Source organism: Entelurus aequoreus, linkage group LG03, assembly GCF_033978785.1.
Source record: "Entelurus aequoreus isolate RoL-2023_Sb linkage group LG03, RoL_Eaeq_v1.1, whole genome shotgun sequence".
Lineage (NCBI taxonomy): Eukaryota > Metazoa > Chordata > Actinopteri > Syngnathiformes > Syngnathidae > Entelurus > Entelurus aequoreus.
In genome coordinates, this window is record NC_084733.1 from 12,139,216 (window position 1) to 12,154,282 (window position 15,067).

General features: G+C 34.1%; 1 protein-coding gene across 2 annotated transcripts in view; it reads right to left on the reverse strand.

Moving 5' to 3' along the window:
* plekhd1 (pleckstrin homology domain containing, family D (with coiled-coil domains) member 1) overlaps positions 1 to 5,158 on the reverse strand; it is a 28,580-nt gene extending 23,422 nt beyond the window's left edge. The window contains exons 1-3 of one of the 2 annotated variants that reach the window (XM_062041232.1): positions 4,998 to 5,158; positions 4,692 to 4,851; positions 70 to 163 (exon numbers count right to left, since the gene is read on the reverse strand). In XM_062041232.1, the coding sequence (XP_061897216.1) occupies positions 70 to 163; positions 4,692 to 4,846 (249 nt within the window). In that variant the 5' untranslated portion in view covers positions 4,847 to 4,851; positions 4,998 to 5,158. Of the gene's footprint in view, positions 1 to 69; positions 164 to 4,691; positions 4,945 to 4,997 lie in introns of those variants that run through there. The other variant, XM_062041231.1, reaches the window with a different exon arrangement.
* Positions 5,159 to 15,067: the final 9,909 nt, after the last annotated feature.

Here is a 15,067-nt window from a genome sequence, read left to right on the forward strand (position 1 = left end):
TGTGTGTGTGTGTGTGTGTGTGTGTGTGTGTGTGTGTGTGTGTGTGTGTGTGTGTAGGTAGAAGTTAACCTTAGGGTGGATGTTGAAGATCCTGCTGCTGTCAAAGCTCCTCTTCTCGTTCTCAGCGTAGTACAACAAAAAACTGTCCTTGATGATGAAGAACCTGAGCAGCAACGACTGAGCGTCAACAAGACTTGAACGAATGTGCAGCGGCTTCAGAAAGATCAAGAAAAAGATGCTATGCTAGGTAACGCTACATTTCAAAGGCGAAATAGATTGTTTGGAGAGGTAACATTCTTGTTATTTGCACTTCTTACTTGTACTCATTACTTCTTGGTTCTTCTTACTTGTACTGGATACTTCTTATTTGTTACTTATTGGACATTTTACTTGTACACATTACTTATTTATTGTAAATTCTTAAAGTTAAAGTGAAAGTACCAATGATTGTCACACACACACACACTAGGTGTGGTGAAATTATTCTCTGCATTTGGCCCATCACCCTTGATCACCCCCTGGGAGGTGAGGGGAGCAGTGGGCAGCAGCGGTGGTCGCGCCCGGGAATCATTTTTGGTGATTCAACCCCCAATTCCAACCCTTGATGCTGAGTGCCAAGCAGGGAGGTAATGGCTCCCATTTTTATAGTCTTTGGTATGACTCGGCCGGGGTTTGAACTCAAAACCTACCGATCTCAGGGCGGACACTCGTACTTGTAAATTCTTGTTACTCCTTGAACTTTTTACTTGTACTCATTACTTCTTACTTGTACGTGATACTTCTTACTTGTTACTTATTGGACATTTTACTTGTACACATTACTTCTTTCTTGTACTCATTACTTCTTGTTGTTTGTTACTTGCAACTTCTTGGACTTCTTACTTGTAAGTGATACTTCTTACTTGTTACTTATTGGACATTTTACTTGTACACATTACTTCTTTCTTGTACTCATTACTTCTTGTTGTTTGTTACTTGCAACTTCTTGGACTTCTTACTTGTAAGTGATACTTCTTACTTGTTACTTATTGGACATTTTACTTGTACACATTACTTCTTTCTTGTACTCATTACTTCTTGTTGTTTGTTACTTGCAACTTCTTGGACTTCTTACTTGTAAGTGATACTTCTTACTTGTTACTTATTGGACATTTTACTTGTACACATTACTTCTTTCTTGTACTCATTACTTCTTGTTGTTTCTTACTTGCAACTTCTTGGACTTTTTACTTGTATTCATTACTTCTTACTTGTTACTTATTGGACATTTTACTTGTACTTATTACTTCTTGTTTTATCTTACTTGTAACTTGTTACTTCTTGGGCGTTTTACTTGTACTCATTATTTATTACTTGTACTCATTACTTCCTACTTGTACTAGATACTTTGTTACTTATTGGACATTTTACTTGTAAGCAATACTTATTGTTTTTTCATACTTGTAACTTCTTGGACTTTTTACTTGTACTCATTACTCCCTGGTCCTTCTTACTTGTACTCATTACTACTTATACTTGATAGTTCTTACTTGTACTTTTTACTCGTACTCATTACTCTTTGGTACTTCTTACTTTTACTCATTACTTCTTGGTACGTCTTCCTTGTACTTGTTACCTGTGCCCGTTAATTCTTACTCTTTACTTGGTACAGTCCTTTTTAATTGTACTTTTACTTCTTATTTGTACTCGTTACTTTGTTAGTTACTGGTACTTCTTGCTTGTACTTGTAACTTCTTGGACTTTTTACTTGTACGTGATACTTCTTACTTGTTACTTATTGGACATTTTACTTGTACTCATTACTTCTTGTTTTATCTTACTTGTAACTTGTTACTTCTTGGGCGTTTTACTTGTACTCTATATTTATTACTTGTACTCATTACTTCCTACTTGTACTAGATACTTTGTTACTTATTGGACATTTTACTTGTAAGCAATACTTATTGTTTTTTCATACTTGTAACTTCTTGGACTTTTTACTTGTACACATTACTTCCTGGTCCTTCTTACTTGTACTCATTACTACTTATACTTGATAGTTCTTACTTGTACTTTTTACTCGTACTCATTACTCTTTGGTACTTCTTACTTTTACTCATTACTTCTTGGTACGTCTTCCTTGTACTTGTTACCTGTGCCCGTTAATTCTTACTCTTTACTTGGTACAGTCCTTTTTAATTGTACTTTTACTTCTTATTTGTACTCATTACTTTGTTAGTTACTGGTACTTCTTGCTTGTACTTGTAACTTCTTGGACTTTTTACTTGTACGTGATACTTCTTACTTGTTACTTATTGGACATTTTACTTGTACTCATTACTTCTTGTTTTATCTTACTTGTAACTTGTTACTTCTTGGGCGTTTTACTTGTACTCTATATTTATTACTTGTACTCATTACTTCCTACTTGTACTAGATACTTTGTTACTTATTGGACATTTTACTTGTAAGCAATACTTATTGTTTTTTCATACTTGTAACTTCTTGGACTTTTTACTTGTACACATTACTTCTTGGTCCTTCTTGTACTCATTACTACTTATACTTGACAGTTCTTACTTGTACTTTTTACTCGTACTCATTACTCTTCGGTACTTCTTACTTGTACTCATTACTTCTTGGTACGTCTTCCTTGTACTTGTTACCTGTGCCCGTTAATTCTTACTCTTTACTTGGTACAGTCCTTTTTAATTGTACTTTTACTTCTTACTTGCACTCATTACTTTGTTAGTTCCCGGTACTTCTTGCTTGTACTTGTAACTTCTTGGTCTTTTTACTTGTACTCGTTACTTTTACTTCTTATTCATTTTTACTTGTACTTAATACTTCTTACTTGGTTGAGTATTTCTTATTTGTACATGTTATTTCTTACTTTTTACGAGGTACAGTACTTCTTACATTTTATCTCTATTTAGCACTTGTTACTTCTTACTTTATTACCTCTTACTTGATACAGTACTTCTTACTATGTACAATACTTACTTTTTACTTGCACTTAGTACGTCCTGGTAGATGTTGCACGTAGTTTGTACTGATTAAGTTCAGTCCACATGAACTTTAGTCTAAGAATAAATCAAGTTAGGGCAGATTTATTTATGATGCATTTTCTGTATCTGTAATAAACTTTTGAAGTTCAATTGTTGGGATGACTTATTTGTTTTCTGCTAGTGTTTGAAGTATTGTACGTGTACAAATGTAAAGAGAGCAAAATGACGATGACAGCAGAGGTCTGTGATCTACTTGGCACAAATCAAAACAAACGCAGCTAATTAAAACGTCTGATGCTTTAGATCAGGGGTCACCAACCTTTTTGAAACCAAGAGCTACTTCTTGGGTACTGATTAATGCGAAGGGCTACCAGTTTGATACACACTTAAATAAATTGCCAGAAATAGCCAATTTGCTCAATTTACCTTTAACTCTATGTTATTAATAATAATTAATGATATTTACACTTAATTGAACGGTTTAAAAGAGGAGAAAACACGAAAAAAATGACAATTACATTTTGAAACATAGTTTATCTTCAATTTCGACTCTTTAAAATTCAAAATTCAACCGAAAAAAGAAGAGAAAAACTAGCTAATTCCAATATTTTTGGAAAAAATTAAAAAAAGAATTTATGGAACATCATTAGTAATTTTTCCTGTTTAAGATTAATTTTAGAATTTTGATTACATGTTTTAAATAGGTTAAAATCCAATCTGCACTTTGTTAGAATATATAACAAATTGGACCAAGTTATATTTCTAACAAAGACAAATCATTATTTCTTCTAGATTTTCCAGAACAAACATTTTAAAATAAATTTAAAAGACTTTGAAATAAGATTTAAATTTGATTCTACAGATTTTCTAGATTTGCCAGAATAATTTTTTTGAATTTTAATCATAATAAGTTTGAAGAAATATTTCAAAAATATTCTTCGTCGAAAAAACAGAAGCTAAAATGAATAATTAAATTAAAATGTATTTATTATTCTTTACAATAAAACAATTTTTTTTACTTGAACATTGATTTAAATTGTCAGGAAAGAAGAGGACGGAATTTAAAAGGTAAAAAGGTATATGTGTTTAAAAATCCTAAAATCATTTTTAAGGTTGTATTTTTTTCTCTAGAATTGTCTTTCTGAAAGTTATAAGAAGCAAAGTAAAAAAAAATCATGAATTTATTTAAACAAGTGAAGACCAAGTCTTTAAAATATTTTCTTGGATTTTCAAATTCTATTTGAGTTTTGTCTCTCTTAGAATTAAAAATGTCGCGCAAAGCGAGACCAGCTTGCTAGTAAATAAATAAAATTTAAAAAATAGAGGCAGCTTACTGGTAAGTGCTGCTATTTGAGCTATTTTTAGAACAGGCCAGCGGGCTACTCATCTGGTCCTTACGGGCTACCTGGTGCCCGCGGGCACCGCGTTGGTGACCCCTGCTTTAGATGTTACGTCATCGTGAAACTCTGAAGTTTACATCAATCAAATCTGTATGGAACCTTTTTACTATTCTCGTCACTTTTTATGCATCTGGGCAAATAATACTATGTAACATAATTTTGGAAATAAAGTCACCAAAATATTAGAAATGATGCAGAATTAATTTTTTAAACCAGCAGAACTAAGAGGCAGGAAGCAGGTAGAACATAAAGTATCATAAAGGCAGACTTTTTTTTTGGACGTACTAAAGTCTAACCAACTGACCTGCGGGACCACTTGGCCGAGGGTCGTCCGAAGGGTCTCTTCCACAGGACGCCGTGCAGCTGCACCTTGGTGCTGATGTCCAACGCTTCCGAGTCCGACTGCTCCATGGACGACCAGGGTGACAACACGAAGCTTCTGGACGAGGACGAGAACATCCTCACTGATTTCCCGGCGGGAAGAGGAGGGCGGGGGCGGCAACGAGGACGTGGAAAGAAGAATCAAAGTTATGAAACATCGATTAAAAAAAAAAAAAAAAAAGAGTCAATAACAATTATCCAGCAGCAGCACACCAGGATGCGCACTAACCCTCAATAACTCAGCAGGGCGGAACGATGCAGCTGCCAATATGCTCATCAGCTGTAGGCTGAGGGAGGGAGGGAGGATGCTGGGACATCTGTGTGGACTTCAGATTACTGGGGGCAGAATTATGACGACTGCACGCGCTAATTCTCCACACATGCTGCACAACACTCACCACAACATAACAAAATCACACAAAGTCACCCACGGGTCGCACAACAAGACATTGGTCACAAATGTTTGAAAATACCAAACTTGGGTCAGAAGACGTGTCTGAACTAGTGTCAGAAAATGTGACAAAATTCAGATCATAACATATTGGAACATAATGCAGTGTTCCCCACACATTCATTTATTTGTGGCGGCCCGCCACGAAATAATTACGTCCGCCACAAATTTTAAAAAAATAAATAAAAAAAATAAAAAATAAAAAAAAAATTTTTGTCCTGTCCAGCTTTTCAGGCAAGTCATGTAGTTGATGTAGATGCCCATATAGGCTGTTCAGATTTACTTTACAAAAGAGAAGTGTAGGATACTTCTCTTGTTGCCTTATTTGTATTTGACCACTATTGTTTTCTGTTTATTTGTTACTGACTGTGGCAGGACACCTCTGCCTCTGTTTCACTTTATGTTGCTGGTAAATAATATGGTTGTAGTAGTAGGCCAGGGGTCGGCAACCTTTACCACTCAAAGAGCCATTTTGGCAAGTTTCACAAATTAAAGAAAGTAATGGGAGCCACAAAAAAAATTTTACAATTTAAAATGAAAAACACCGCATACAAAGCTTAAACGCTTTGTGCTATGTTAACTAGGGGTCTCCGACACACGCACGAAATTTGGTGTTAGTGCAGCCCGCGAGTTTTGAATGAATGGCGCTTGATAGCGTCATACTTGCCAACCCTCTCATTTTTCCCGGGAGACTCCCGAATATCAGAGCGTGATGACGCTGCATTTGGCGCCCTCTACAGTCTGCCCTAACAGTGTACCTGCTCGACCACACGTAGAATGCAATTTCAGCTTGCTCACGTAAGTGACAGCAAGGCGTACTAACTCAGCAGCCACACATCTTACACTGACGGTACCAATACCCAGAATCCCATGCAGCCCTAACTCTTCCGCTCAACCAACGCACGGAGAGGGGGGGGGGGTTGATGTGTGGGGGGGATTTGGTGGTAGCGGGGGTGTATAATGTAGACCGGAAGAGTTAGGGCTGCATGGGATTCTGGGTAATGGTTGTGTTGTGTTTATGTTGTGTTACGGTGGGATGTTCTCCAGAAATGTGTTTTTCATTCTTTTTTGGTGTGGGTTCACAGTGTGTCGCATATTTGTAACGTAACAATGTTAAAGTTGTTTGATACGGCTACCGTCAGTGTAAGCTGTGTGGCTGATGAGTAAGTATGCTTTGCTGTCTCCTGTGTGTGCAAGTAATAACAACATGCAACATGTGGCTGGACTGGCACGCTGTATGTAAATGCTATAGAGGACAATTACTGCAGTGCAATTAGGGCACACCCTTTATTTAGTAAATAGAGTGTAAATAGGATTATTTTTTCCCTGGGAGTAATGAGGGACACTGAGATCCATAAATCTCCTGGGAAGATCGGGGGGGTCGGCATGTATGTAGCTGAGCCGCATCAGAGTGGTCAAGGAGCCGCATGCGGCTCCGGAGCCGCGGGTTGCCGACCCCTGTAGTAGGCTAAAGTTAAATTATTTAGTATGCACTAATTAAAGGGGCAGAGCTTTAAGAGACATTTTAGCTTTTATACTTTATAAGATATATTTTTTGTATATTTTTTGTAAGAACCACAATTAATAAATATATTTCAGTGAATAACTTATTGTTCAAATCTGTATATAAATATGTACATAAAGTGTTGTAATTATATTGTAAAATGGATGGATGGACGTTTAAAACAAAACTGTTATTATTAATTAGTAAGTATACATTTTTTGAGCCTTTTTAGAGAAAATCATATCATTGTAGTAAATTATGCAAATTATTCAATGATGTCATGGTGACCACGCCCAATAGCCACGCCCCCACCGCCACAGGTATCTTGGCAGTTTATGGGAAACACTGTAATGTATCAGAAACATGTTGGAACATATACAAAAAAAACACCCTGGGACAGAGACCGGTGCATCCTAAAGACCGGACACCCAATACCCACAAAAAATAAATCTGGTGTATGCTATCTAGTGTAATGATGAACGCACTGATTCATATATTGGGGAAACAAATTTGGCATACTCTTCAGGCCAAGACTCGGCGGTCTATCTGCACCTCAGGGAGAAACAGCATTCCTTTGACAAGAAAAATGTACAGATTCTGGACAGGGAGGACGGATGGTACGAAAGAGGAGTGAGGGAAGCCATCTATGTCAAGGTTGAAAAACCATTCCTGAACGGAAGAAGCCCTGCAATTTAGCCTCCAACAAATAACAGGAGTTAAAAACACACATAAGGTAACCAGAATGCCATTTGTGCACAACTGAATGGATTGTTTACATGGGGAGTCCGACTATTTTGGACCACACCATACCTCAACGCTAACGAGGGGAATTTACACTTGAGGTGTCGTTGGCTTTGACAGTTAGGATTGCTCGTTTGCATCAAAACACTACGATAGGGCAAAACCATCCTTGCCCAGGCACACCCTCCTGGTTTCGGAGTACAAATATTTGAGGTCTTGGCACCAGCCGCTAGACTGGATCTGGCCAATCTAAGAACTGATGAGGTCTACTCGGATGGGAGGCGAAACGACTTCTAAGACAAACCAAACAGTCCAGTTGCGATCGATCGAATGCCGTGAGATTACAATGACCTGGATGAATGAAAACATTCATAGAGACATATCAAAGCATGGATTGAAAACATGCTAGAACATATTAAAAAAAACATGGAACAAAAACACATTAGATCGCATTAAAACATGGAATCGAAAACAATTTAGCATGTCACAAAAAACATAAGTCATCTAATCATGTATCAAAGCATGTGAAAACTCATCAAAACATGAATTGAAAACGTGATACAACCCATTAAAACATTGATTTAAATGTGTTAGAAACCATCAAAACATGGATCAACATGTGTTTGAACCTATCAAAACATGGATATAAACGTATTTGAACCCATCAAAACATGGATATAAATGTGTTTGAACCCATCAAAACATGGATATAAACGTATTTGAACCCATCAAAACATGGATATAAATGAGTTAAAACCGATCAAAACATGGATCAAAATGTAAAAAAAAACCCCATCAAAACATGGATTAAAATGTAATAGAACCCGTCAAAACATGGATTAAAATGTAATAGAACCCGTCAAAACATGGATCAAAATGTGTTAGAATCCACCAAAACATGGTTTAAAATGTGAGAAAACCCATCAAAACATAGATATAAATGTGTTCAAACGCATCAAAACAGATCAAAAAATGTAATAGAAATCATCAAAACGTGTTAGAACGCATCAAAACATGGATATAAATGTGTTAGAATCCATCAAAAAATGTATGTAAATGTGATAGAATCCATCAAAACATGGTTTAAAACGGGATGGTACTCATCAAAACATGTATCAAAATGTGTTAGGATCCATCAAAACATGGATCAAAATGTGTTAGAATCCATCAAAACGTGGATATAAATGAGTTAAAACACATCAAAACATGGATCAAAAATGTAATAGAACTCATCAAAACATTCGTCAAAACGTGATAGGACTCATCAAAACATAAATGTGTTAGAACGCATCAAAACATGGATATAAATGTGTAAGAATCCATCAAAAAATGGATATAAATGTGATAGAATCCATCAAAACATGGTTTAAAACGGGATGGAACTCATCAAAACATGGATCAAAATGTGTTAGGATCCATCAAAACATGGATATAAATGTAATAGAATCCACCAAAATATGGTTCAAAATGTGTTAGAATCCATCAAAACGTGGTTTAAAATGTGAGAAAACCCATCAAAACATAGATATAAATGTGAGAAAACCCATCAAAACAGATCAAAAATGTAATAGAAATCATCAAAACGTGTTAGAACGCATCAAAACATGGATATAAATGTGTTAGAATCCATCAAAAAATAGATATAAATGTGATAGAATCCATGAAAACATGTCATGTCTGTGTGATCATGTTTTTGTTTTGGCCATGTGTTGTTTGTTTTTTGGACTCTTTTTAGTTCCTTGTTGCGCTTCCTTGTTTGTTTGTTTCCATAGCAACTCATTAGTTTTCACCTGCCCTGTCACGCACCTGTTTCACGTTTTGAGTCACGCACCTGTTTTCACTGATCATGTCACTATTTAAATCTGTCATTTTCTGTTGGTCTTTCTGGCGACATCACATTCATGCTCCACATTTATGCTCTGCACACTTTTTCTTCACGCTTCTTCATGCTATGTTCACAGTTCCTTGTCAAGCAAGTTTTTGTTTAATGTCTATAGTTCTCCGCCTTTGTGTGCGCCTTTTGTTTTCATAGTCAAGTTTTTTACCTCCACTGTGAGCGCCTTTTGTTTGTACTTTTTTTGAGTTAGAATTAAAAATGTATTTAAATTCACGTCTCGCACGCGCCAATTTTCCGTTGCCTTCTGGGAGAACAAACCACGCCAAGGACCCAGTCCTGACAAAACATGGTTTAAAACGGGATGGAACTCATCAAAACATGGATCAAAATGTGTTAGAATCCATCAAAACATGGATCAAAATGTGAAAAAACCCATCAAAAGATGGATATAAATGTGTTAAAACACATCAAAACATGGATCAAAACATGATAGAACTTATCAAAACATAAATGTGTTAGAATCTATCAAAACATGGATATAAATGTGATAAAATCCATCAAAACATGGATCAAAATGTGATAGAACTCATCAAAACATGTATTAAAATATGTTAAAACCGTTCGAAACATGGATTAAAACTTGTTGGAACACATCAAAACATGGATCAAAATGTGATAAAAAATTCATCAAAATATGAATGAAAATGTGATAACCCATTATAACATGGATCAAATTGTGATAGAACTGCTAGAACCCATTAAAAACCTGCTTGAACCCATTAAAAACAAGACAGCCCTCATCAAAACATGTTAGAACTTGTCAAAACATGGATCAAAATGTGTTAGAACGCATCAAAACATGGATATAGTGTGTTAGAATCCATCAAAAAATGGATATAAATGTGATAGAATCCATCAAAAGATGGTTTAAAACGGGATGAAACTCATCAAAACATGGATGAAAATGTGTTAGAATCCATCAAAACATGGATCAAAATGTGAAAAAAACCCATCAAAAGATGGATATAAATGTGTTAAAACACATCAAAACATGGATCAAAAATGTAATAGAACTCATCAAAACATGGATCAAAACGTGATAGAACTTATCAAAACATAAATGTGTTAGAATCCATCAAAACATGGATCAAAATGTGAAAAAAAACCATCAAAAGATGGATATAAATGTGTTAAAACGCATCAAAACATGGATCAAAAATGTAATAGAACTCATCAAAACATGGATCGAAACGTGATAGAACTTATCAAAACATAAATGTGTTAGAATCTATCAAAACATGGATATAAATGTGATAAAATCCATCAAAACATGGATCAAAATGTGATGGAACCCATCTAAACATGGATCAAAATGTGATAGAACTCATCAAAACATGTATTAAAATATGTTAAAACCGTTCGAAACATGGATTAAAACTTGTTGGAACACATCAAAACATGGATCAAAATGTGATAAAAAATTCATCAAAATATGAATGAAAATGTGATAACCCATTATAACATGGATCAAATTGTGATAGAACTGCTAGAACCCATTAAAAACCTGCTTGAACCCATTAAAAACAAGACAGACCTCATCAAAACATGTTAGACCTTGTCAAAACATGGATCAAAATGTGTTAGAACGCATCAAAACATGGATATAGTGTGTTAGAATCCATCAAAAAATGGATATAAATGTGATAGAATCCATCAAAAGATGGCTTAAAACGGGATGAAGCTCATCAAAACATGGATGAAAATGTGTTAGAATCCATCAAAACATGGATCAAAATGTGAAAAAACCCATCAAAAGATGGATATAAATGTGTTGAAACACATCAAAACATGGATCAAAAATGTAATAGAACTCATCAAACATGGATCAAAACGTGATAGAACTTATCAAAACATAAATGTGTTAGAATCTATCAAAACATGGATATAAATGTGATAAAATCCATCAAAACATGCATCAAAATGTGATGGAACCCATCAAAACATGGATCAAAATGTGATAGAACTCATCAAAACATGTATTAAAATATGTTAAAACCGTTCGAAACATGGATTAAAACTTGTTGGAACACATCAAAACATGGATAAAAATGTGATAAAAAATTCATCAAAATATGAATGAAATGTGATAACCCATTATAACATGGATCAAATTGTGATAGAACTGCTAGAACCCATTAAAAACCTGCTTGAACCCATTAAAAACAAGACAGACCTCATCAAAACATGTTAGAACTTGTCAAAACATGGATCAAAATGTGTTAGAACGCATCAAAACATGGATATAGTGTGTTAGAATCCATCAAAAAATGGATATAAATGTGATAGAATCCATCAAAAGATGGTTTAAAACGGGATGGAACTCATCAAAACATGGATGAAAATGTGTTAGAATCCATCAAAACATGGATCAAAATGTGAAAAAAACCATCAAAAGATGGATATAAATGTGTTAAAACACATCAAAACATGGATTAAAAATGTAATAGAACTCATCAAAACATGGATCAAAACGTGATAGAACTTATCAAAACATAAATGTGTTAGAACCTATCAAAACATGGATATAAATGGGATAAAATCCATCAAAACATGCATCAAAATGTGATGGAACCCATCAAAACATGGATCAAAATGTGATAGAACTCATCAAAACATGTATTAAAATATGTTAAAACCGTTCGAAACATGGATTAAAACTCGTTGGAACACATCAAAACATGGATCAAAATGTGATAAAAAATTCATCAAAATATGAATGAAAATGTGATAACCCATTATAACATGGATCAATTTGTGATAGAACTGCTAGAACCCATTAAAAACCTGCTTGAACCCATTAAAAACAAGACAGACCTCATCAAAACATGTTAGAACTTGTCAAAACATGGATCAAAATGTGTTAGAACGCATCAAAACAAGGATATAGTGTGTTAGAATCCATCAAAAAATGGATATAAATGTGATAGAATCCATCAAAAGATGGTTTAAAACGGGATGAAACTCATCAAAACATGGATGAAAATGTGTTAGAATCCATCAAAACATGGATCAAAATGTGAAAAAAAAACCATCAAAAGATGGATATAAATGTGTTAAAACACATCAAAACATGGATCAAAAATGTAATAGAACTCATCAAAACATGGATCAAAACGTGATAGAACTTATCAAAACATAAATGTGTTAGAATCTATCAAAACATGGATATAAATGTGATAAAATCCATCAAAACATGGATCAAAATGTGATGGAACCCATCAAAACATGGATCAAAATGTGATAGAACTCATCAAAACATGTATTAAAATATGTTAAAACCGTTCGAAACATGGATTAAAACTCGTTGGAACACATCAAAACATGGATCAAAATGTGATAAAAAATTCATCAAAATATGAATGAAAATGTGATAACCCATTATAACATGGATCAAATTGTGATGGAACTGCTAGAACCCATTAAAAACCTGCTTGAACCCATTAAAAACAAGACAGACCTCATCAAAACATGTTAGAACTTGTCAAAACATGGATCAAAATGTGTTAGAACGCATCAAAACATGGATATAGTGTGTTAGAATCCATCAAAAAATGGATATAAATGTGATAGAATCCATCAAAACATGCATCAAAATGTGATGAAGCTCATGAAAACATGGATGAAAATGTGTTAGAATCCATCAAAACATGGATCAAAATGTGAAAAAACCCATCAAAAGATGGATATAAATGTGTTAAAACATGAATCAAAAATGTAATAGAACTAATCAAAGCATGGATCAAAACGTGATAGAACTTATCAAAACATAAATGTGTTAGAATCTATCAAAACATGGATATAAATGTGATAAAATCCATCAAAACATGGATCAAAATGTGATAGAACTCATCAAAACATGTATTAAAATATGTTAACACCGTTCGAAACATGGATTAAAACTTGTTGGAACACATCAAAACATGGATAAAAATGTGATAAAAAATTCATCAAAATATGAATGAAAATGTGATAACCCATTATAACATGGATCAAATTGTGATGGAACTGCTAGAACCCATTAAAAACAAGACAGACCTCATCAAAACATGTTAGAACTTGTCAAAACATGGATCAAAATGTGTTAGAATCCATCAAAAAATGGATATAAATGTGATAGAATCCATCAAAAGATGGTTTAAAACGGGATGGAACTCATCAAAACATGGATGAAAATGTGTTAGAATCCATCAAAACATGGATCAAAATGTGAAAAAAAACATCAAAAGATGGATATAAATGTGTTAAAACACATCAAAACATGGATCAAAAATGTAATAGAACTCATCAAAACATGGATCAAAACGTGATAGAACTTATCAAAACATAAATGTGTTAGAATCTATCAAAACATGGATATAAATGTGTTAGAATCCATCAAAACATGGATATAAATGTGATAAAATCCATCAAAACATGGATCAAAATGTGATAGAACTCATCAAAACATGTATTAAAATATGTTAAAACCGTTCGAAACATGGATTAAAACTTGTTGGAACACATCAAAACATGGATCAAAATGTGATAAAAAATTCATCAAAATATGAATGAAAATGTGATAACCCATTATAACATGGATAAAATTGTGATGGAACTGCTAGAACCCATTAAAAACCTGCTTGAACTTATTAAAAACAAGACAGACCTCATCAAAACATGTTAGAACTTGTCAAAACATGGATCAAAATGTGTTAGAACGCATCAAAACATGGATATAGTGTGTTAGAATCCATCAAAAAATGGATATAAATGTGATAGAATCCATCAAAAGATGGTTTAAAACGGGATGGAACTAATCAAAACATGGATGAAAATGTGTTAGAATCCATCAAAACATGGATCAAAATGTGAAAAAACCCATCAAAAGATGGATATAAATGTGTTAAAACACATCAAAACATGGATCAAAAATGTAATAGAACTCATCAAACATGGATCAAAACGTGATAGAACTTATCAAAACATAAATGTGTTAGAATCTATCAAAACATGGATATAAATGTGTTAGAATCCATCAAAACATGGATATAAATGTGATAAAAATCCATCAAAACATGCATCAAAATGTGATGGAACCCATCAAAACATGGATCAAAATGTGATAGAACTCATCAAAACATGTATTAAAATATGTTAAAACTGTTCGAAACATGGATTAAAACTTGTTGGAACACATCAAAACATGGATAAAAATGTGATAAAAAAATTCATCAAAATATGAATGAAAATGTGATAACACATTATAACATGGATCAAATTGTGATGGAACTGCTAGAACCCATTAAAAACCTGCTTGAACACATTAAAAACAAGACAGACCTCTTCAAAACATGTTAGAACCCATCAAAAAGTGGATCAAAACGTGATAGAACCCATAATTAAATGTCAGGACCTGTCAAAACATGCATCAAAATGTGTTAACTTATAACTCAGCAAAACATGGATACAATTATGTTAGAACCCATCAAAACGTGTTAGAACCATCCATCAAAATATGGATTAGAATGTGTTGGAACCTATCAAAACATGAGAACGAGTGAAAACATGGGTCAGAACCTGTGAGGGGAACAATTCAAACTTGCTGAGATAATAGGTCAAAACATGTGAGAACATTAAAACTTGGGTCTGAAATAGATGTCAGAATATGGATGGGAAGAGTCAAAGATGGGTGTTACATGTGAGAACATAGTTCGGAACCGAGATGGC